This window comes from Chlorocebus sabaeus, chromosome 8, assembly GCF_047675955.1.
Source record: "Chlorocebus sabaeus isolate Y175 chromosome 8, mChlSab1.0.hap1, whole genome shotgun sequence".
NCBI classification, from domain to species: domain Eukaryota; kingdom Metazoa; phylum Chordata; class Mammalia; order Primates; family Cercopithecidae; genus Chlorocebus; species Chlorocebus sabaeus.
In genome coordinates, this window is record NC_132911.1 from 73,733,581 (window position 1) to 73,759,109 (window position 25,529).

General features: G+C 40.4%; 1 protein-coding gene across 9 annotated transcripts in view; it reads left to right on the plus strand.

The window, feature by feature from the left end:
- Window positions 1-25,529, plus strand: part of SULF1 (sulfatase 1) — a 192,121-nt gene that overhangs the window by 111,940 nt on the left and 54,652 nt on the right. For all 9 annotated transcript variants that reach the window (XM_073018149.1, XM_008000811.3, XM_008000817.3 and 6 more), the window contains 6 exons: window positions 7,963-8,114; window positions 10,562-10,731; window positions 22,111-22,261; window positions 23,161-23,336; window positions 24,683-24,811; window positions 25,091-25,147. In XM_073018149.1, the coding sequence (XP_072874250.1) occupies window positions 7,963-8,114; window positions 10,562-10,731; window positions 22,111-22,261; window positions 23,161-23,336; window positions 24,683-24,811; window positions 25,091-25,147 (835 nt within the window). The remainder of the gene's footprint in view (window positions 1-7,962; window positions 8,115-10,561; window positions 10,732-22,110; window positions 22,262-23,160; window positions 23,337-24,682; window positions 24,812-25,090; window positions 25,148-25,529) is intronic.

Genomic DNA, 25,529 nt, shown 5'->3' on the forward strand with positions numbered 1-25,529 from the left:
TAAGCATAATGTTTCCTGGTACTTGCTTTGGTTATACTGTGCTGTATCCACCCTAAGAGGGATTGAGAGAGTTTAGCTAAAACTGAAAGATAATTTAGTTCCATTTCCTTATTTTTAGAGGAGCAAATTTACACCCACAAGAATAAAGTGACCGAAGTGGTGGATCTGACTGACATTCTAATGGGAGGAGTGGGCACTGGGACCTTAGTCTTCAGGGCTCTCTCCAGTGTGCTGATCAAACCTCAAGAATCAGGTCTGGGATGAAACTATGTACACACCGGAAGGCTTACGTGTTACCTCAATGGGCTGTCACTTTTTTGTGCGGCCCAAGGATTTTGTTTCAGTCGATGTCTTCTCCAGGGAAAATAGATTTGCTCCTGGAAGCTAAGTCTGATTCTAAACTTTTTCCCCAGGGTTTAGACACTTAGGTAATAATACAATTTATAGTGAGTCATCCTCCAAAATAAAAGGAATTCTTTAAGGGAAATAAAGACTTTTACAAAACCTTAGTTAAGAGTAGAAAAGGGGGCCGGGTGAGGTGGCTCACACCTGTAATCCCAGCACTTTGGGAGGCCGAGGCGGGCGGATCACAAGGTCAGGAGATCAAGACCATCCTGGCTATCACAGTGAAACCCCCTCTACTAAAAATACAAAAAATTAGCCAGGCGTGGTGGCAGGCGCCTGTGGTCCCAGCTACTCGGGAGGCTGAGGCAGGAGAATAGCGTGAACCTGAGAGGCAGAGCTTGCAGTGAGCCAAGATCGTGCCACTGTACTCTAGCCTGAGCAACAGAGCAAGACTCTGTCTCAAAAAGAAAAAAAAAAAGAGTAGGAAAACGATAATATGGGCTCAGGAAAACAAATCTTGATTTGCCTATTAGTAAATCAGAAAAAATAAAAATTGGAGCTGGGTGCAGTGGTTCACACCTGTAATCCCAGCGCTTTGGGAGGCTGAGATGGGCGGATCACCTGAGGTCAGCAGTTTGAGCCTGGCCAAAATAGTGAAATCCCATCTCTACTGAAAATACAGAAATTAGCCGGGTGTGTTGGTGCGTGCTTGTAATCCCAGTAACTCAGGAGGTTGAGGCAGGAGAATCACTTGCACCCAGGAGGCAGAGGTTGCAGTGAGCCGAGATCACACCATTGCACTCCAGCCTGGGCAACAAAGCGAGACTCTGTCTCAAAAAAAAAAAAAAAAAAAAAAAAGGAAAACTGAAATGGCAGTGATAGAGATCTCTATGATTTAAATGTATCCTTGATGGGAAAACATTGCAGTATCTCAGACAATTAGGAAATAAAAATGTCTTCATGACAATAGTTATTGACTCATCCATGGACAACAACCCATTTGAAAATACACAAGTACACACAAGTGGCAGGAATCTTAGAAAATTAAGAGAATTGGTAGGTAGGTATTAAACCAATGTAATTATTTATGAGATACTAAACTAGTAGGGAGAAAGTCAATGTGTAAAGATTTTATTGTTTTCCTAATAATGAATTTATTATTTGGAACATTTAGCTACAAACCTAAGAAAAATAACGAGGGAAACTGAAATATGTACTATACATAAATATCCATCTAGAGAGTAAGTTTTATGTAGAATAACTCAGAGAAGACAAATTACTAAGGGGCTTATTTTGGGAGGCGTCCAGAATCCATGGATTTAAATGAATTAAATTAATCCAGTATTATATTTACCATTGTATGACATGAGTTTTCTCTTTCAGAACTGAGGCATATTTTTGGACTGGCTATAGCCTAAATTTTTCTAACTTTACTCATGGAAAATATGAGTCTATGAGAGCTTGAATGTTCAAGAAGGGGAAAGTGCAGTAACATGTCTCTGGCACTTCATATTCTGACAAGTGAAATAGGAATGAGATTGGATTATCTATCATCAAAATGAATATCCTGCCTGAAATCAGCTCCAAAAAAATTAACTTAAATTTATTATGAGGATATCAACATTAATATAAAACCTGGCATAAGTTTTAAGGTAAAAATAATTATCCATGGTTGAGAGATAGCATTAAGTATTTAACGAAAAAAAACTAAAGCAAAATCGAGAAGATCATAGAATCATATTCTACTTTGATTTGTTTTGAGGACTTGGACAGGCCAGTTTTCCAATCTGTACGATGCAGAGATTGGCCTAGAATGATTCCCAAGTTTTCTTTCTTGCCCGAAATTACTGTATGTTATAACTTTATTATACTCATGGTAATTATAATATTGATTCATTTAACAGTTGTGGTATTCTAATTACAATCCTAACACATGGTACGTAAAATCACATATGAGTTAAATCTTAATCACATGAATTCTACCTCATGTCACTGAGGTAGAACGGACAATATTTAATAGACATCTGCAATAAATCTTTTTGTGAAGAATTCTTTTGTAATAAATCAAAATCATAGGCCTTAGTTCTGAAAAAGAAAAATTATGTCAATTAATGGTAAATACAATATTGGATCAAAAATTTTTTTGTCTTTTTACATTACAAAATTTATGTTACTTATAGCAAGTATACTTATTCTCTAATATAAGATGTTTTTAAATGTAGAGTTCACTTAAAGTAAGACAAACTAATATTCTTAATTTTATTATGATGTAGATTCTTGATAAGTACATAAACATAAGATACCTCATATATTTGTTAAACCACAGTGTGCTTGGAACATACTAGACATTGGGTTGAAGACATTTAAAGTAAGATTCCTGTCTTCACTGTACTTACAATCTGGTTTGGGAAACCAGACTGCTGTATACAAACTGACATTAATCATAATTTTAACTTGGTTCAAAATTGTATTTATAGTTACTACCATGAAATCCCATCACCCTAAGTCTATCAATTAAATGGATTAAAATTTCAATATATCTTTTGATACCTTAAATAATACTTGACTTTTCTGCAGCATCAGATCTTCGGGTTAGTTACTATTGCTGGCTTTAAAATAAATGTCTTGGCTTCAGATAGTTCCAGGACATTTTTCTAAGCATTTTGGAACCGGTTGTCCTAGACAGAAGTAGCGTGGTCTAAAGCCAACAATAATTACAATCAGGTCTTCTGATCTTTCTCCCTGCCTCCCAACCCCCACCACCTTCTTAAACTGCTGTGAAGGGGAAGTGCTTAATGGTGTCCAAAAAAAAGAGGATGGGTGAATGGCATGTTAGCGATGTATTCAGATAGCAGGAATTGAATTGAATTGCCAATGCCGAAGGATGGAAAAACGTTGAACTATATGTAACCTACATGTAGACATAATGGCAATATGGGCAAGAAAGCTAAATTCACCTTAGGAAGGGAGAGATTTAATACATCTGGAGGAAAATAATTAGCAGGCCAGATAATCAATTGCAGAGCACCGCCAGGAAACATCATGTTGAAAGAGGCCAGGGGTGATTACAAACGAGTCTCAATGTCATGAGGCAACAAAAAGTCCAGAGCAACTGGAGGCCAACAGTGCTGCACCCTGACACCCGGGGCCCCCATCGGCCTTGGGATGAGTGTGATGGGTAAGCGCACATCTGGAATACTGAATACATTTCTTACGCTCCATTAACACAGAGACACCGAAAACCTGGAGGGAGTTCTGAAGCAAATAGCAAGGACTATTAAAAGACTTGAAGGAATAGTTTATAAGGGAAGGATTAAGTCAAAGGGGAATGCCATGGCAATGGGTAGAAAACAGTACAAAATATCCTACAAAGTAAAACAATGAGGAAAGGGCAGGAATGACGTGGGGAGAGGAAACAAAAAACCCCAACAACGAAGTAACTTAAAGTGCAGAAAAAAAAAATAAAACTAATTAAGCAGAAAAATGTAAGCCAAATGGAGGAGTTTGTTGCCACAAAACAAATAGTAGTGGGGAAGAAAATATGTAACCTCCGAAGAGATATTTTCAAGGGCACAAGTGCAGAACTCTAGTGTGAGATTTCTTTACACTGCAGAATACAAAATCATTTACTATAAGACAGGGCCAAAAGGATACTGATAATGGTGACGCTAATAACAATATTAGTTGTAGGATCACTTCACAAGCCCTTGTTTTGTGCCAGGCACTGTTTTCAGTGCTTTACATATGTGTTGATGCATTTAATCCTCGAAACAATCCTGCCACCATTATCGTTATCACCACAGTGGCTTTATAGAAGGGTAGTTGGGGAAGGGAGAAGTTAAGTAACTTGCATGTAGATGGATACCCTAGCAAGTATTAGGGCCAGAATTTGAACCCAAGAAGGCTGGCTCTAGGATTTATATTCTCAATCACTATGCTTTTTGCCTTTTTGGAAAAAAAAAAGAGGAGAGAAAAGTGTGATAAACCCGTAGGGATGAGGAGGAGGCCAAGGAAAGCACGGGGCCTGAGGTTGTTAAGTGCAAGCTTTTTGGAAACAGTCCCTTTGAACGTTAGTGGGGTGTGGCCTTGGTCTGCTGCCTGTGGCTCCAAGTCATACTGCATGTTGTTGGAAAAGGAAAATCATTTTGTGGTTCTATGTGAAAAGGTCAGTTCGTCTCTAAGACAGGAATTCCTCATTAGAAGAATTCCTACTACACATAGTCAGCCCAGAAAGAAATCCTGAGTCACCTGATGTGAGACCCTTTGACACTTGGCCCTACACTGATCAACCTGCTCAATGCCCCTGACAGAATCCTTAAGCAGTGGGCACTTGGCTGACTGACGACCTGATGGGTTCACTCATTCACAGAGTCAACAATAAACATTCATTCAACACACACACATTGCCATATTTCTCAGACTGGAGTCTAGACTCTTTTAAAAATAATGTAATAAGAAATAACAATTTTGGAAACTCTACAGCTCTATTCTGTGAAAATGTTTTGAAGGCCAAATCAGCTTTAAAAAATATAATTTGGCTGAGCGCGGCGGCTCATGCCTGTAATCCCAGCACTCTGGGAGGCCTAGGCAGGTGGATCGATCACCTGAGGTCAGGAGTTCGAGACCAACCTGACCAATATGGTAAAACCCCATCTCTACTTAAAAAAAAAAAGAAAAAAGAAATTAGCCTGGTGTGGTGGCATGCACCTGTAGTCCTAGCCACTTGGGAGTCTGAGACAGGAGAATCGCTTGAACCTGGGAGGCAGAGGTTGCAGTGAGCCGAGATCACGCCACTGTACTCTAACCTGGGCAATAGGGTGAAACTCCATCTCAAAAGAATAAATAAGATAATTCAAGCAAAATCACAAATTTTTAAAAGTCTAGACCTAGTAAAGTCCCCAGAATACATTGGGTTCATGAACCCAAGTTCAAGAAACAAAAAGGATGGAGCCCTGAACTGTGTGCAAGGATGGAGAGTGCCTCAGAGACAAGGCAGAGGCAATGTTTGCCCTCAAAAAGCTTATAGTCTAGTAGGTATTCAGCTTCTATATGAATATGACTATACCACAATGGAGAAAGGGAAGATGACATTAGAACCACAAAGACAGTGTTGTGGAATTAAGACAGAGACTGTGAATGAAATGGCATCTATTCTGGCCTTGATATATAAAGAGGCAAATAAAGAGAATTGCACAAGCAGAAATATAGAGGTGGGAACCAGAGAGCAAATAGAGGAAACATTAGCTGGAGAGAGGGACGATTAACAGAGAAATAGGAGATGGGGTTGGAAAGGGAAGGATTTTGTCCAAACTCAAGGTAACTCTGAGGGCAAGCTAGCAGAGTACAGTTGATTCTGCAGTCAGTAAGGGTTATCTGAGATTGCGAGAAGAGGGTGAAGTAACCAGAGCAGGTCCTTGGGAAGATCTATCAGTGGCAATCGGAGTGGAAAGACCCTCCAGCCTGGCTGGGAAAGTCAGGGAGACCATGAGCATCTGTGGGGGGTGGCAAGTTACCAGGGATGGTGGGAGGGATTTGAGCACTGTTTCCAAGGCACACCCAATAGGGGGTGGCAACTGCCCAGCAAGGGGAGTGCAGGAGCAGGCGGAAGCAGAGGAGACTCTGGAGGACCAAACACAGTTCATGGAGGGTGATTATGCCATTCAGAGGAATGGAGTAAAGCTGAAAGGGAAAACTGGTAATTCCATTTTAGGTAATGGCATTAGGAAGCAAGTAAAACATTCAGATGGAGGCATTCTACAGGTACAGATGCTCCTTGACTTATGATGGGGTCACATCCCCATAAACCCATCATAAGTTGAAAATACGGTAAGTCAAAAGTGCGTTTAATATACCGAACCTACCGAACACCAGAGCTTAACTTAGCCCAGTCTAACTTAAATGTGCTCAGAACACTTATATTAGCCTACAGTTGGGCAAAATCATCGAACACAAGCCTATAACACAAAGCCAATAGGCTTGTAATAAAGTACTGAATCTCTCATAGGGTTGATTGAGTACTGTCCTGAATGCATACCAATTTTACACCGCTGTAAATGTGAAAATCTTCAATTGAACCATCACAGGTCAGGGACCATCTGTAGTTGTATATCAAAGATAAAAGCAAGCTGATTAGCTATCCCATAGAGACACCAAAATTATGTACATTAAGTTTAAAATTCAGAATGTGTGTTTTCAGACCAATGTCAATAAAGTGCCCCAGTTCTAGAATTCGTTTCTATTATCCCAAGCCAGTCTTCCAGGAACTACTTTTTTTACCATGGATGTAAGCAAGGGCACCTACAAAATCTAAGGAAGCCAGGAAATGGCTTTGACATGGAAGGCGTCTGGCAACAGCTTTATAACATCACAAAAACTAACACTTGCCTACATATGTGTATGTATGTATAGGGATGTGTGTTTGTGTGTACACGCACATATATACATACACGCACACATGCATATACCTATACAGATATATATAAAATAAAGTTTTCTCTGGCCCTTTCTACTTGAAGGGAAAGCTATGTATGTGGCTAGAGTGACCAAACATTTAGGTTTACCCAGAATCGTGCTTGTTTATACCAGATTTTCTGTAATTACAATTACAAATAGCATCCTCTTTCTCTCTCAAAAGTATTCCAATACATTTATGACTACCATTCGGCTAGTTTGTAATGCATTTTTCACTTCAAGAATGAACCCATATTGTTCCTGGAATCCCAGCTTCTTCTTTTCTTCCCGTACCCCTCTCCTGTCATCATCTTTTGCAGAAAACCAAATTTCTACTCACCCTCTCAGAAAGGCCCAGTCGGCCCTGTGACACACTGGTCTTTCTTGGAAGTGACATGACAAAGTTATAAATGTGAAGGCCTTCCAGTGGCTTTTTTAGTGAACTGTGTTGTCTTCACGCCACATATACTTCTACTATACTGTAATTCTATGAAAATTAGTAATCTATATAGTAACTTTATGTTGAGAGAATTTTTATTATCAATAATAGATAAATACATTCATAAAATACATGTGACATAAACACCCATTACATACTATACATGTGATATAAAACCTGACCATATCCCATAAAAATGGAGTTTACCACGGTTCCCTGGTTTAGAAAATTTGTACTTTCTGGATATGTAAAAACAAAAACAAGCTTTTCAATAGTGTTTTTATAATTCACAATTCTCAAATAGTAAGTTAGAAAACTTATCACAAGGACTGAACTTTCAGTTCTCCAACACTTGCCCGGTGGTTGCATTCCAAATCTCACGCTACTTCTCTGATTGTTTCATCAACTTGACAAAAGGGCATAGCCTGATTTTACTGCAGTAGGACCATAAGAAGTAAATGCACCCAGAGTGCTGTGATCATTATGATGCTTTCATTGAGCTGTAATCCATGTACTTGGATACGACTTCTATTTATTTTTTAAAAATGTGTTTATGTCACTTTGCCAAAGGATTGGAGTATTACACTAATGTCATTTTGGCATTCACATTACCTAGGCCAACTTTTGTTTTACCATCTCTTTTACAAGTCATAATTTTATACTTATCCATTTATTTAGGATTAATCATTTTACATGAAAAAAAAATAATTCTTTTTTCCCCACTGCAGCCTTTTTTGGAAAATACCTCAATGAATATAATGGCAGCTACATCCCCCCTGGGTGGCGAGAATGGCTTGGATTAATCAAGAATTCTCGCTTCTATAATTACACTGTTTGTCGCAATGGCATCAAAGAAAAGCATGGATTTGATTATGCAAAGGTAATTTTCAGGCACTTTTACACTGCATCAATTTACTTTGTGCATAATGGGGAAAAGCCATTTTCAGTGAGTTAAACTATCCACAAGATTGGCTTTCTATGTTCTCACAATGTTAGCATGAGAAATGTTAAGGTAATTTTAAACTCTAGGCAAGGAAAAGACTCTCAAGGAACGCTGCCTTTGTGTAGTGATTTCCCTCATCAGGATGAAAGGCAATCAGGCTTTGATGAAAGTATCATCAAGAAAATCAGAATTCTCTGCTCTGTCTTGTGATAATTTTTGTCCCCCTAGCTGCCCTGGACCCAACCAGGGACTTGTCCACACAATCAAATGTTCATCTTGTACTGTTTTACTTTTCATTGGGACAAAAGTATATTTTGTCTGTGGCTTCAGATTTAGGCACAAGCATAAGAGCAAATAAATATAATAATTAAAGGTTGAAAAACCACATTCCTTGTTTTTACTCCTGTTCTGACCAAGCTTATATGTGACAAGGATACCTGCCCTATCACAGCAAGCGTCCACAAAAGTCTCTAATGCTATCAATTCTAGGATTTTCAAATCGGTTCAGAGAAACTGAAATCAATGTCCTATGGTTCTTTGACAAATGGGTTCTAGTTTTGACTTAAAAATTCACAAAGATTTTGTGATAGCTGACTTAGGTTTAAATTTTTTTCAAATCATAAGAATAAAGGGGAAAATATCTTTGAATTTAGCCTGCTAATTTGCCTAAAATATCCCCTTCCCTTCCAGCCATACCCATCTCTTCTTCATTTATATAAAAGAAGCTGAGAATCTGCTCTATCTAGCAACCTCTCCCAACAGGCTAGATCACTTGGTAGAAATCGGAAGGAGAGAACTTGATTTAATGTTGGCATATTGCTGTCTTTTTGCTTGGCCTGATTTGAGCACAAGGGACTTGGTGGGAGATAAGATGTAAGTCCAGCTCCTTCATACCCTTCAGAAAACAATGAATGCAAATGAATTCATAAACATTGCTAATAGGCTTCCAAACTCATGAAAGTTAAAAGTTAGCATAGACCTTGGAGGCAAATTTGAGCAATATCCTCATTTGCAAAAATGAGAAAAAAGCATTCTAGAGTGGCTCAACCACTCATCCTAGTTCATATCCCCGGCTGTGGATAAAATCATTGCATGCAAATGGTGCAGACCATGTGCACTAATTGTCACTGCTCTCCTTTGCTGTCTGTAGGGATGCTTTTCATGCTCCTTGTTCAAGTTATTAACCTTTCTTTCCCTGTTGTCCTAAAGAGAGCAAAGTAATCAAGATTCTCTCCAAATACTAAATCAGCATAACTTGTTCATTATCACAGCTGATTAAGTGTCAAAGACAACTGTGTCTGAAAAAAATATATATTTTTTTTCAGTGAGGAAAAGAATGAAACAGACACCCCCTTGGAAGAGGAAGGAGATAGCCTGTAGAGTTGCCCTAACAATGACATGTGACACACACCATCCCTCTGATACTGCTTTTGCAGCTGTTCTGGTCCTTAAATCTACAACATGTGATTAGCCATGCCTGGGAGCCTTCAACATTTGCAAATATTGCCTAAACACTTTCTGAATAAAGTTTATACTGGAGCTCCAAGCCAATGACACACACTTAAAAAAAGCAGGTGGTTTAAGTTTTCATCTTTTCTTTCCTTTTCACTCCATTTCCTCCCTCCCTCTTACAGACCTGCATCAGCCCTCCTGACTGTGGGTTAAGTCATTTTATTAGCAAGTCAGACTCTAATCCCAGCAGCTGTATTGCTTTAGTTGTGCAATTAACACAGTATAATCTGCAGGAAATCAACTGCTCCCTATTCAAGTGTTTCAAGTAAATTAACTGATCAAATGTTACAGCTTTTCCCTGTGCTCCCAGATTTTGGCCATGACTTTGATTAGTGATTGTTGTAATTCCCACAGGTCGATTTTTCATTTGAAGAAAATGTATTTTCTTGTGTTTGCGTATTTGTGTGCGTGTGTGTATGTGTGTGTGTGTGTGTTCTGCAACTGTAAATTTGAAGTGGGCGTGGGTGTTTCCTGCCCTTAAAGTAATTAAATTTTTTGCCAAGGAATTACATCAATGAAACCTGAGAGTGAAATATGTATCTGGTGTTTCATGTGTTCTAGTGCTTTTATTGCCAGATTAATCATTATCTTGGGCAAACATGACTTGACTTTTTTTCCCCATTGCTAAGTTGTATATTACTTAAAATCCATTTTTCACATGTTAACAAGCTAGCAACCCTAGAAAACAACTGGCAGCTGATTTTCTCTATTATCGAAGATGTTTGGCTGCCTTGGGAGGTGCAGCCTTCCTTCCTGCTGTAGACCTTACCACTTCGTGCAGTGAATTGCTTCTGGGGAAAGCAGTTATTCAAATGTGATCTGATGAATGTCACCTTTTGTAATTTTTGTTTTGTGTCAAATGTATGTTTCAGGACTACTTCACAGACTTAATCACTAACGAGAGCATTAATTACTTCAAAATGTCTAAGAGAATGTATCCCCATAGGCCCGTAATGATGGTGATCAGCCACGCTGCGCCCCACGGCCCCGAGGACTCGGCCCCACAGTTTTCTAAACTGTACCCCAATGCTTCCCAACACATGTAAGTAATAAACTCAACCTGCGACCTGCCGAACATGCCTTTCCCTTTTCTCCTCGCCCCACTCCTCCCCTTTCCCCCATTTCCTTCCACCCTGTGTATCCACAAGGCTTCCTTCATGAAAGGATAACTTAAGTGCAGACCATGGAACAGGCAGAGCCGCTGAGCCTCAAAGAAAGCGCCTTATCTGGGTGGTTTGAGGAGGAATCACATTTCCAGCATTTACAAGTAGCTAAATAGAAAGGAAGAGACGCACATAGAGTGAATGGGGGCAAGTTTTACAAGAGTTTCCTTTCGTTGTCTTAAATAATATTCGTGTGTCTGATCTAATAATAATGATGATCAAATAATATGCTTTTCATAGCTACACAGTGGGGACCCCTGGTCTGGTTATAGAAACATGGGTTTATTTTCCAGGCGAATACTGTAGCAGCTTTGCTGCAGATGTGCAATTAGAATTCCTGCAGAAGGCAACTTAAGTGTCTTGCCCAAGAGGGCTTCTCAGGTCACAGCTTTAAAATAACCTGATTTTTTTTTTAAAAGAGGCAAGAGTCTTGGAGATGGGGGAAGTGGGAAGGCACAAGGGAGAGGGCTGATGGCATAGGGGGATGAGACAGAACAGAGAGCTGTCGTGTTCCACAGTTCTCACCAGACAAAGGTGGAAAAATCTGGATGCTCTGGCAGCAAAGAACATGATTTTGTTGTTCACTCATTTGACACCATTTCTTCCCAAGCTTTGCCATCAATATTCAGTCTTCCACACAGAGCAGTGGAGTTGGCTCTGTGTCTGCTGAAAGTCTGACCATTAGGGATACAGGGAACAGAAAATTGGTATCTGTTTCCTATATTGTGAAACCTCCAAAATTGGTTCTTAATCTATTTGTACTTAAATATCATCTCTTTTCATCCACACTGGTTATTAGCCAAGATTCCAGGCAGAAAGAACCTTATGAAAATAGATAAGTAACTACTGCAGGCTCTCTAGTTGCTGGTCACTATACATCCCTAGAGTTTTTATAAAATGTTCTTTTTTTTTTTTTTTTTTTGAGACAGAGTCTCGCTCTGTCACCCAGGCTGGAGTGCAGTGGTGCAATCTCGGCTCACTGCAACCTCCGCCTCCTGGGTTCAAACAATTCTCCCGCCTCAGGTTTCTGAGGAGCTGGGACTACAGGCGCACATCACCACACCTGGCTAATTTTTTATATTTTTAGTAGAGATGCAGTTCCACCATGTTGGCTAGGCTGGTCTCAAACTCCCCTGACCTCAAATGATCCACCCACTTTGGCCTCCCAAAGTGCTGGGATTACAGGCATGAGCCACCGCGCCCAGTCTTATAAAATATTTTTATTTGTACCTCATTGTAACTAATTGACTTATGACTCTTGGTCAGTGATACATAGATCATCTCTATATCACGTGACTTAGACTAGAAAGAAGGAGGCCAGAGCTGACTCAGGACAAGAACTAACAATATGAAGCCAGGGTGGGTAACCTACTGAGCATGCCCAGGAACTCAGAGGATGGAGGTGTTTTTTTGTTTGTTTGTTTTTGGATTTTTGTTTTCTGAGACAGTTTCGCTCTGTTGCCCAGACTGGAGTTCAATGGCACGATCTTGGCTCACTGCAAGCTCCACCTCCCGGGTTCCACGCCATTCTCCTGCCTCAGCCTCCCACGTAGGCGGGACTACAGGCACCCACCACCATGCCCGGCTAATTTTTTGTATTTTTAGTAGAGACGGGATTTCACCATGTTAGCCACATGGAAGTGTTTTAATGCACAAAATATCATCAACAAATCGTGAAGGTTGCCCCAGCACCTGGGAATATAGCTGGGATAAGCCATTATGTTTTGGAGTCTACTCCATGGGTGGATATTTAAGCTTCTGAAGATCTTCTGCTATATATAACTCTGCAACTAAATTCATGAATGAAGCCCATGTGTGACAAGTGGCTCTCCATTATAGCTCACTTACAAATTTAGTAGCCAACTGATTCAATGAAAGGAAAAAGTCCTGCGGGCTTTTCCAGTACCCCCGAACCCCTCTGTTCCCATTTCTGATGAATCAGAAATCACTTTACCTTTCTTTATTGCATTAGCAGAAACCCAGCCTAAGGTGACTTCCTATAACTGTAAACTTTACAGATGTTCCCCTAAGCTGGAGGAGAAGGGGTTGACAAAACAGAGTGCTTTATGGCTCCTTAAAAGTCAGCCTGCCTTTGAAGCTTTGAGGCAGGGTCCTAAGCCTGCGGGAAAATCAGCCTCAGGTCAAGAGGTTCTGAGAGCTCAGTTGCATAGATTCAATATTGCATGAGGGGAGGGCTCTGCAGAGTTCTCAGGGTCTCAGCAATAGCTTTTTGAAAAGCATCTCTCCTTCCAGTAATTAAAAATTCTATTTCATTCCACAAATATTCGTCAGTGCCACATGTGACACTATGCAGTCCAGCAGGGATACAGATAAGCATGAGGAAGACATAGTTGCTGACATTTAAGGACTGGTAAGCTAAGACAGGGGTTGGCACACTGGTACCCACAGTCCAAACCTAGCTTGCCACCAGTTTTTGTTAATAAAATGTTATTGGCACACAGTCATGCTCATTCATTTATGTATTGTCTGTGGCTGCTTTCACAATACAAAAACCAAGGTGAGTAGTTGTGTCAGATACCATACAGCCTGGAAATATTATCTTAGCCTTGATAAAGTGACTTTGCCCCAACCTCTGCTCTAGGGGCAGGATGGGCAAGTATCCCAATGGCGATATCACCAATAGGGCCAGAAGTGACAAGCACAGAGCAGATATTGGTAGGGCTGTGGAGTGGGGAGGAAGAAGCATTCATATCTTCAAGGGAAACCAGGAAAACTCATGGACCAAGGCTTTCAAAGTGGGCCTCAAGGATGGGTAAAATTTCTGCAGATGATTGTATAGAGATTGGGTTTCAGGAAGAGAATATGGCAAGGACATGCGGTCACTGTGTAAGGGATGCAATCTAAGATGTGTCCTAGAAACTGCAGAATTGACTACAAAGAAAGCAGCACTAAGGAACAATGCTGTAAAGGGAAACTGTTGCAGAATATTGAGGATGTCAGTGAGTTTGTATGTAACTGCAAGCCAAGAGTCACTGGAGGTTGGGAAGTAACAAAATAGGAGGTGGCTCAGACATTTCCACGTGCAAATAGATTCAGTAGTTCCTTTTTAGTTCAAATGAACCATCTATTGCCCTTATTTAGTGATTCTGTAAAGTAAAATCTACACAGGGCAGAGTGTGGCCTTAGAGGCTAACAAGCCTGGCTTCCTGTCTGAGCTGCCCTCACTAAGTCTATGGGTGCTTTCTTTAATCTCTGGAAACCTCCACTGTCTCATCTGCAAAATGGAGATAATACTAGTACCTTGATGTGATGTCATGAAGAGAAATTAAGAGAGGCAATGTAGGTAAAGTCCCCACATAGAGCCTGGGACATAGAAGCTGCTTCATAAGTGTCAATTCTTATTGATGCTTTCTAGTAAGAAACTACCAACATTCTATCATTCTTGACCTACAAAAGGGCAATTTCATATGGCTCAACTTAAGGTTTAGGGGAAGCAGTGAGAGAAATGACAACTTGATGCTTGTCCATTGTGACATGACATACCTCTTGACAAGCTAAGACTCACATTGTGATGAGCCTCTCACACCTGCCCATTCCAATACAATAGACAGGATAAGGACCAATCTGGACTGTGTTATCTTTTCCAGGTGCAAGTATGTGCTATGGGTAAGTGCCAGTTTGGAGAACTCCCTTAGCCACAGGAAATGAAAATTCATGTGGTTGGTTGAGGGATTCAGCTTCTCTTTGCTGCTAATCCTTGGGTTTTGTGCACCTAGACTGTGGTCTCCTGCATACCCTGAAAGCCTTGAATTCCTGGCATCTTTGCTGTAAAGGTCTCCCTGGTTACTGCTGGAGGAAGGGGCTGGAAGGAGTGAGCATGTGCACAGGTTCAGAGTTCAGTCTTCAGACAAAAGGAGTGAGACAAATTGAAGACAAGCTGCCGACGGTAGTGCATGGAGCTACTCAATGACCAGCTTCCTTAGCGAAAACATTAGCAACACATTCAGGCAAAGGGATGCAAGAAGTTAAGTACTTTGCAGAAATATTTGGCAGGCCCTGTGAACACTGCGTAAGAAACCGTAGGTTCTCCCCAGTTGCAGGGATGCAAGTAACGTGAACACTTTCCTTTTGGTCTTCTTCCTTGGTGGTCAGGCATCATTCGGATCGCTTTCATCTGGCATCGGGTTTTAACTACCTGATCCTCTCAGAACTGGGGCGAATGTATCATCTTTCCAAGGTGTTTGCCGTTCCCAACAAAGAGAGGAAGCCAGTTCGCTATTGGCCTGTTAGCTTTACAAATTGATGGTAGAGCTTATGCTTACCAAGGAAGAGTGAAAGGGGATTATCGACCACTTGTTGACAGGGAAAATAGTTTAATCAAACGGTAACTCAGCTACTCATAGCCACTGAGAAATCTGAGGAAGCCTCTGTCATAATAACACACATAATAATCCTATTATTAGAAAGCCCTGCACTCTGGCTAAGACTCTACTCTACTTTTCAGTAACTTACTTCCCCAGAACCTCCATAGGGATGCAATTCCTTCACCCCTGCTTTAATGTACTTCTCTCTTCCCGCCTCAGTGATGTCATGATACACACCTGTGGACAAAAGCCGTGACAGGAAGGAGATGCCACTTACCTCCCCGGTGATTCTATAGGAAACTAAGGGACCTCCTTATCACCCTTCTACGAACTATGCCCCTGTCAACTTTGAAAATTTGTTGTTGTTGTTATTCCAATTTCTTTTTTTTTTTTTTTTTTTTTGAGATGGAGTTTCACTCTTGTTGCATAGGCTGGAGTGCAACAGCATGATCTCGGCTCACCACAACCTCTGCCTCCCGGGTTCAAACCGTTCTCCTGCCTCAGCCTCCTGAGTAGCTGGAATTACAGGCATGCACCACCACGCTCGGCTAATCTTGTATTTTTAGTAGAAACGGGTTTTCTCCTTGTAGGTCAGGCTGGTCTTGAACTCCCGACCTCAGGTGATCCGCCTGCTTCGGCCTCCCAAAGTGCTGGGATTACAGGCATGAGCCAGCACACCTGGCCTGTTATTCCAATTTAACAGTTCTTTCTTCCCATACCTATAAATGTGTGTGACTGTGTGTGTGTGCATGTACACTCACACACACACAAATACACAAGTTCAAGTGAAATCTAAACTCTTGGTAGAACAGTCCGTGTGCACTAATTTGCAAGAGTTGTTGTGAAGGTAGAGCTTTTGAATAAACATAGATGTCAAAGGGAAAACTCCTTCTGTGCAAGCCACAGGACAAAGGTTTTGAAACACCTTTGTTATCTAAAGCTGAAAAGAAATGTCTTGCCTTAAAAGAATTTGCACATTCATACCTCTTTCCACAAATACATGAAAGGACGTGCTTTTGAAAATGAGAAAAGTTTAAATTCTACAAAAAAAAAAGAAAAGAAAAATGTGATTTGGGCAGAACTCATTGCTCCCTTTTCTCTGTTTCTAGCTCGTTCTTCTCTGGGTGGATCATTTACTAATTATACCGTTAGCGTTGGTGTTGCTTGTTTACTGAGATCCCTGAAGTCGAGTTGCACAACTCCAGGGGGCATTCAAATAACTTATCAGGTGAATGATGCCCTGGAATTTTGCAGGTAGCTTTGCTCTGAAGACAGGGACAAAAATGCTTCATCTCTTTACCTCCCAGTGCCTGGTGAACATGCCTTCCGACAAAGTAGTTGCACAATTCATTGTTGCTTAGCAAATGAACAAACATGTTCACCTTGCTAAATAGCTGACATGAAAACATTTTAAAAATAGTATCAAAATATTTAAACAGTTGGTTTCATGAATTTAAAAGACACTCAGAGATAATATAATTCCAGTTTTTTAGATTAAAAAACAAAGACCCAAAGTCTATGTTTTTTAAATGAAGGCCCAGATGGTTTTGTGAAGGTCACATGAGTATTTAGGGACAAAACTAGAGCTGAAACTCAATTCTCTTGGCCCCAGGTGATCTTCTCACTCCACCAGACTTACTCAGTTCACATCACAGTCACAATTCAGATTAGAGCTACAAACAATTCCATGCATCTGCACAATTCTAATTGATATTTATAGCTTCATTAAATACTCTGAATTATTTTTCTTATATACCTCCAATCAAGATCATTTGGTATTATCCTGTGTATGTTCAAATGTTACATATCTACAGATATTTGAACTCAGGTGGGGAATATCTCCACAAAGTCAATTAAGTAAGTTCAGTTTTAGTGAAAACTGAGATGGTGCAGCTTGAGAGATTAAGTATAGAATTTCCAATTTAATGCTTTGAATGTGTGCCTTACATCTGTATCACTGGCTTATTCTGGGAATTGAAGTCTTATTTCATTTCTAAGAGAATGACGGTTCTGCTACCAGTGACCTTTAAGGGTTAGATCATTAGGGCTTTTTGTTTGTTTGTTTGAGACTAAATAAATAAAGAAAACACATGTTCAGATACAAAACACTAGAAATATATTCATTTTCACTGGAGCGACACCAAAGGCCATCAGCATTAAAAATGAACTCCTAAGTTCTTTGCCATTCCCCAGGTGTAAATTTAATGTACAAAACATGCATCTCTTGAAACTCTTTCTTTGCTAGTAAGAATAATTCTCCTAAAATACTCACCTGTCAAAAAAAAAGGTAACATTATTGATTTTCAGAATTCTTGTTTCTGTCATGTCAATAAGCAATACCAGAAAGAAAATCAAACAGCCAGGAGAATTGGCATGATGGTGAAGGTTGAGCTTACAAGTACAGTGGACTCAAGTATCCATGATCCAGCATACTGAGCAATAAATCCAAACGAGCAGTGACTACAGGAAAACAATATGCAGGGAGGCCTCGCTGGGAAAAGTTAAACTTTTATGTATGGGAATAGTCTATGGAGGATTACAGGGATGTTTTCTTGGAAGGATAAGGTCTGGAGTGTGCAGTACTGGGTGAAGCCCTTATCTAACAGGCAAGAGAAAGGTCTTCCCAGGTTAGGCATGTGTGACTCTACCTCCAACACAGAATTTTTTTTTAAGAAAGCAATGGAAATTTGAAAATGATAGTCTTGTCTTTAGTCGTCTCAATTTTAATAACCAGTATTGTGTTATCTACCTTTTCATGGATGCAGCCAGTGTGCCTAGAAGAGCCAGGCTTTATTCTGTATTTGCAACAAAAGTTTTCCCAGCAACTGATGGGAAGATACCTGATGGGAAAGCAGAAGCAGGTGGTATTGTAAATCAGGATGAATGCTAAGATTTTAGGACTTACTTTTGATAGGAAGAAATGGATATATCAATTTTCCTTTTAATGAGTGAGATTTTTGAGGCACTTTGTGGGACTTCTGGTTCAAGACTGTGGCCCGTGTGGTGTTGTAGGAGGGGCACTGATGGAGAGCTATCCCGGTGCATTATTTCTGAGCCACCTCTGTGTACTTTACTTCCTCATTTGTAACATGGGACTAATGTGCCCTGCTGAGTCCTCACAGTTGCTGCAGCAATCAAATGAGCTATTAAGGGATAAGCTCTTTTCCAGCTACCTATGAGAATGCGTGTGATATGGTCCCAGAATTTGCTCTCTAGAATCACAGAAATCTCCTAACCCTCACAAGAACTCTTTAAAGTTGTTATCCCCATTATATAGATGAGGGAACTGAGACTTAGACAAAAAGCTGTCCAGGATCACATACTATTAAGGAACAGAGCTGGGATGAATATTTGAGTCTAATTCCAAAACATTCTGGAATAACTCAATATGTGGTTTTCCATTTCTCCCAAAAACAGTTACCTGCTTTTTTCAGTGGCTTGTGTTCCAGCTGACAGCTCCAGGCCCTGTTTGAATAATTTGAAGGCAATCCTTAGGGAAGCAAGCTTTAATTATCACTGGGGAACAGAAGGCCGCATCTTTGAGGAATTTGGCAGACCTCAGCAGGGGGCAACCACAGGCCTTTGGCAAAAGATCACTTTTCAACAACATTGTCAATTCCAGTGACCCCCGACCTTCCACCTGCGGGTCCTTGAACAGCTGCTGTTCTGTGGGAAGCAGTGGCAGTCTGTCTTCCTTTAAAAGGCACGTGTATACTCTGTCCCTGCTGCCTGCTGAGATCCCACCTGGGACCTCATTCCCAGAGCTGGGGGTCATCTCCCATATCGAGAAATTAAGAAAAATAAGGGGGGCGGGCAGGGGAGGACAGCTTTGACATCAGTCCCTAAACTTTCCCTTTTAATATAAGCCAGATTTAACATATGTCATTCTGTAAATCCGGGAGTCCAATTTGAGGCTTGTAATTTGCTGCAAGCTTCCCTGTTCCTCCAAGTGGGGTGGAGCTATGCCAAGCACACCAAGGTAACTGCTGGAAGATATAATTTGCCCACTGTGGGCCTGCGTTTCAGTTCCCTATTGTAATTTTTATTTGTGTTGAGGTTTTGTGGTTTTAAAAAAGTCAACTAGATTTATTTTTAAATTAACCCAACCCAACATCAAAGGCAATAAGTAGAGGATGTTTAGGTATTATAAAGAAACCCTGTGTAATCTGTCATAGCTGTATTCTTTTTCAGGGCACGTATCAGTAAATGGTTAGGGGCCTTTCACGACCAACTTTCTATATTTCTCTGACCTCGAACTACCCCCATGGGTGAAAAACCCTTTTTGAGGGAATTTAGAAGCCCCTGTCTCCTCCTCCTCAACCTCTTAATCTAATCCTGTTTGTAACGCAACATGCTGCATGAAGAATAAGAGACATGGGCTTAAGTCCCTCCCCACTTCCCTTATGACTGTGGTTTACTTTTGGATATGAAGAACTCTTTCAGGCCAAAGAAAAAAAATGGGACCGTTTGGTTCATGAATCATTTACTTTGGTAGGCAGGAGAAAGTTTATATTGAAAGTTTATCTTAAGAATGACAGGTCATACCTGAAGAGTTTGTTTTGGAATACTATGGATTTTTTCCAACCCAGATAATTACATGGGAGTTGCTTGTTTATTGGCTCATGGAGGAAATTCATGTGCCTCTGTTCTAGGCATTTTAAGTGCTATGTATATATGCTGGTTGTTCCTCAAAACAGCTTTGGGTTTGTTTTTTGTTTTTTGTTGGTGGTGGTGGTGGTTTTTTGAGATAGAGTCTCCCTCTGTTACCCAGGCTGGAGTGTAATGGTGCGATCTTGGCTCACTGCACCCTCCACCTCTCCGGTTCAAGAGATTCTCCTGCCTCAACCTCCTGAGTAGCTGGGATTACAGGCGCCTGCCACCATGCCCGGCTAATTTTTGTATTTTTAGTAGAGACGGGGTTTAGCCATGTTGGCCAGGCTAATCTTGAACTCCTGACCTCAGGTGATTCACCCGCCTGGGCCTTCCAAAATGCCGGGATTACAGGCATGAGCCACCACGCCTGGCCCAAAACAGCTGTTTAAGAAAAGTGCTATTAACCTGTTTACAGATGAGCACATTTGAACCACACCCTCTTTTTCACTCTAAATCTTGTCTCTTTCTTTAAACATGAGTTACTTACACTTCTGAGCATAACTGAGACACTTTTAGAGACAGTGTCTTCTGAGCTCAATGTTATATTATTTGTGTTGCTGTGCTTCTACTGGGTAACCAGCACCCATCCTGGTCACCAGAGTAACTTTGTCAACCAAGAAGGCCAGGGATCCCAAACCAGCATTTTCTACTATCAAAAGAGAGATTCTGCAAATCCACCGGCAGAAGAACATGTATAATAGCAGGTGGCATTTATATGACCCAGTGTGCAAGGCAGTGTCCCAGTGTATCACCATGAATCTCAGAAACTCCAGGCTTTCCCTGTGGGAAACCCACACCACCACAGAACCAGGGGAGGGTTCGGTCCAGACTCCTGAAATCAATAAGCTCCCAGTGACTGATTCTTTCCCTAGTTTTATAATACAAATAATGGCATAGGATCACATTCAGCTGTCATTATCCACAACATTTCACTGATGGGATCCTCCTCAGACAGAGACTGGGAATCAGATTTCTCGGTCACATAAACTGTTGCTCATTCTGTGAGGCTGCCTATTTGTAAAGCTGTGGTTCATATTAAAAGCAATCTCAGATGTAGGAAGCACCCCTCACTTCCCTTCTCATTCATTTTGTTAAAGCAAATGGGCTTTGGAATTCAGTTCTGTTTCTACCACTTACTAATGTTGTTAATTTAGAGGAGTTCCTTAACTTTGCCAAGCCTTGATTTTCTCAGCTGTAGAAGGGGAATAATAAACCTATTTTACAGAACAGCCGAGACAATTAGGTGAGTTAATGTATATAAAATGGTTTGCACAATACCCAACAAATGTTAAACTCTCACTCAGTTTTTAATATTAACCTCTATGTGCTTAATAACATTGAAGAAGAAGATTCAAATGGATTATAGTCGGTTAAAGAGTTCAAATATAAACAGATAATTCTCTGGATGAGAATTGCCGTAGCATAGATATGTTGTGTACCCATGCCAGAGCATGAGATGGCAGCATCTAATGGTAGAGGGAGTTGGGTGAGACATCAAGAGAAGGTGACATGTTTTTTTCAGTACCCTGAAAAGACATGGGATACCACGTGGATCTCTGCGGTAGATTAAATATAGACTCAAACTAACCTATTCTGGAACAATAGGACCATTTCCTTGTGGCTTACAGAAATTATTCCCTGCACCTATATTGATTTGTTTATTAAATGAATAGCTTTATTGGTAAACATGTATATTGCAGAAGTAGACTTGGTTATCATTCCCACAAGTCCAATTAAAGTAATGGTATCTATATACAAAACTCATAAAGACTAGATAAGTAAGTAATCAATAAAATACTCTTCTCAAGTATTCAAGAGAAAAAATGTGTTGAAATGATGATTCATCATTCCACATAACATATTTGTGACTACATTTAATAGCCTCATTAGCAATAAAATTTTTATGAGTTAACATCACATAAGAATATTCCCTTGTACCTTACTGAGATTTTATCTGCAGATTTGTAACATAACCATCATCATCTTGATATGTTTCTTACACATTTTATTCAGTGAACCCAAATGAACTTCTAATTACACATTCAGCTGACAGTCATGGTTTTATATGTTTGAATATATACACCTTCAGAGGATATTTGCTGTTTGGGGTGGTGAAGACTTCATCTTCTTATACATGCAAACAGAAGATAGTTGGAAGAGGAATATGTTTTAGCAGTGTCTCAATTATCTCTCCATAATGATTATTTCACAACCTCGAGATATACTCCTGAAAGACTAAGTAAGAAATATATAGTAAGATTCCTTTCTGGATATTTGCAGAACTCCTAGTTATAACTATGCACCAAATATGGATAAACACTGGATTATGCAGTATACAGGACCAATGCTTCCCATCCACATGGAATTTACAAACATTCTACAGCGCAAAAGGCTCCAGACTTTGATGTCAGTGGATGATTCTGTGGAGAGGGTAAGCACATGAACTGACCTCGGTGATAGTTTTTGGCCCAGCTTCCTTGGTGTAGACTCATTCTTGCCAATCCTGTTTGGTTTTTTCCCCTTCATTTTCCAGCATCACGTTGAGAGAGAAAGAAAGAGAGAGAGTATGTATTTAGTGGCTTAATCATCCCTCCCCTATCTTGTCCTCATTCCATCTACCTCTCCAGAGTTGGTTTCTTATGCAGCCAGTAAAAAATAGGAGAGAAAAATCAAATCAGCATAGATCAAGGGCCACATCCTCAAAGACAATGAAGAATGATGGAGCTTGTGGTGAACTTGAACTTGGAGTTAAGGGCCCCATCTAAAGCAACAGCAATTACTCAGCTCCAGCTAAATTTTTGCCATGTCGAAATGTGGATCAAGTATCAGCAGGTCTTCTGACTTTTTAAAGAAGCCAGAAACACAAAAAGTTTTATTTGAAATTTTCTGAACTTTGAAACATAGTATAAGCCAAACAAGATGTGCCTCAGGCTGGATTTAACTGGATCAGGCTCGGAAGCAGCCTGTTTTTAACCCTCGGTAATTAGATATGTGATGATAACTTTAACAATGGGTTTTCAAAATACAGCCTATAAAGTTTGATGGTAGAAGTTGTTGTGTGGGGTGTTTTTGTTTTTGTTTTACCAAACAAGCAAACAAAAAGCCTGTAAGTAGAATGTGCTAGATTCTAAAAAGTTACGTTTCAACTTTACCATGGACCTTTTCCCTCCCAGATTGTAAGCAAAGAGAAAATATACATAATGTTATTAAAGCAACTCTTGCCTTTTAAAAATAACAGGAAAAAGATTTGGGGGTAATTGTGGCAACATTATTGAGCATCATCTTACACCAGCACAATTGATTCTGACTTGTTCCTGTGCTGTATTTCAGCTGTATAACATGCTCGTGGAGACGGGGGAGCTGGAGAACACTTACATCATTTACACCGCCGACCATGGTTACCACATTGGACAGTTTGGACTGGTCAAGGGGAAATCCATGCCATATGACTTTGATATTCGTGTGCCTTTTTTTATTCGTGGTCCAAGTGTAGAACCAGGATCAATGTACGTATTTCTCTGTTTGCAACATTCAACTGTCGTACCTCATGTGTGTCTAAGATAATTCAATTACCAGTCTCAGTATCCGGTTTCCTTTCATCCCAAACAAAAAAGGATGTGTGTAGGTTGGTTAATTTGGAAGATGAAAACCTTTTCCCCCCTGCCACATCTTAAATTAGCTGAAGTATACTACTTAAAGAGAAAGGAAAAATAACTGTATCAATGACTAATTCTCTCAAATTGACTGGAATCCATATCTTTCTGGTCTGTGTGCACAGACAGGATGTGATCTTCTGGGACATCATCCTTCTTTGAATCAGAGATGCGCTGTCATTAAAAAATAAATAAATAAATAAAAACCGATGCCATCCTTTTAGTGTTTAAGTTTTAAAATTTTTTCCGAAAGAAATGTTTTTAAAAGATAAATTTTTAAACGCTGGCTTTTCTTTTAAAGGAAAAAGAGCTGAAGGACTAGGCTGCTATTTCTGTCACTGTAGGCAGGTCACTGCATCTCTTTGCATCTCTGTTTTCCCATCATAAAATGGCCTTGCCAATCATCTCAGAATGTTTTGAATAAAATGATATTGCATCCATGAAAGAATTATGGGAAGACTAAAAGAAAAAGTAGAAGTAGAATCCAGAAGCTGGCGTGGCCCTTAAAAGTCATCTAGCCTGGACCCCTGATGTAACAGTGAAGCTAGGCAGTCAGTGGCAGTGCCCATCTCAGATCCCTGATTCTGGAAGTGCTGGCAGTGGGGCCCAGAGCCCAGATATTCTGAATCTCCCCCATGTACCTCATGTGCTGCCACATCCCACTACGTCCTGGAGAGAGGGCAACTGAAGTTAAGAAGGGTTTCTTTGAAGAATGTTATTATGCCTCCTAAGATTATTAGAAATACCCTGGGAATTGTCAGACCTATATCTAGAAGGCTTTATGTTTTAAGGACTAGGTAGCATAGATTGAATTCAACTGTAAAAACTGTACATCCTATTTAAAAATATTGATCTTAAGGCCCTTGTTCAACTGGAGAGTTATGGACTATTGGATTTTAAACAAAAGTATGCTTGCTGCAAAAACCATGTATCAGGCTGCATCTTGCCTGGTGATGTGGTCAGAGCACAGGGGTGCAGGCATCTCTCCAGCCTGACCTGGCAAGAGTCAGTTAATCTTGCTCAGTGTCATTGCTGTGATCAAACACCCACCCTTGCCATGCAACCACCCATGCCTAGGAGACCAGATGAGAGGGTGAGAAGAGTTGAAGGCCAATGAGTCACTGTTGTAGAAAAAGCAGCCCTAAGTACCACCTTCCCCTGGCATTGGATCTCAGCCATCACCGTGTGCCCCTTTACAGAGTCCCACAGATCGTTCTCAACATTGACTTGGCCCCCACGATCCTGGATATCGCTGGGCTCGACACACCTCCTGATGTGGACGGCAAGTCTGTCCTCAAACTTCTGGACCCAGAAAAGCCAGGTAACAGGTGCGTCACTGTTCCTCCTCTCAGCCAGCCCCAAACACACTGAGCTCCAGCTGGTGCCCAGAGCCAGCCAGCAGCTGAAGACATGGAGGCAGAATATACCTTGCCCACAAGGATCACCCCAAGTTGAGCATTCCTCAGCTGCTTGTGAATAGCATATTGATGGAGATGCAGTTATGGTCTGTGGGAAGTGAGAGGTGTTTCTTTAAATAAGCTGTTAGCACAGATCCATTTGGAAAAACGTCCAGATGCCAACAGTAAATATTACCATTTTGCTTTCAGGTTTCGAACAAACAAGAAGGCCAAAATTTGGCGTGATACATTCCTAGTGGAAAGAGGGTAATTATTGGTTCCTGGGGTGCTTCTGGGAACCAGTCCTAGTGGGCAGCTCTCCCTGCTGGGTATTTTTTTTTTTCTCCTTATTTTTGTTTACTAAGCATGCAGATTTTGTAAGCCTAGTCACAAGATTGAATGATTTGCTGCTTATTCTGTGGTGGCCAATAGAGTAATTATTGCTGGATCAGAATTGTAAAGAATAACCCTCAAGTTGGTTAATTGGTACAAAAATACAGTTAGATAGAAGTTATAGTATTTGATAGTATAGTTGGGACATTATCATTAACAATAATTTACGGTATATTTTGAAATAACTACAAGTAAAGAATTGTAATATTCCCAACACAAGGAAAAGATAAATGAGATGATGAATATCTCAATTATC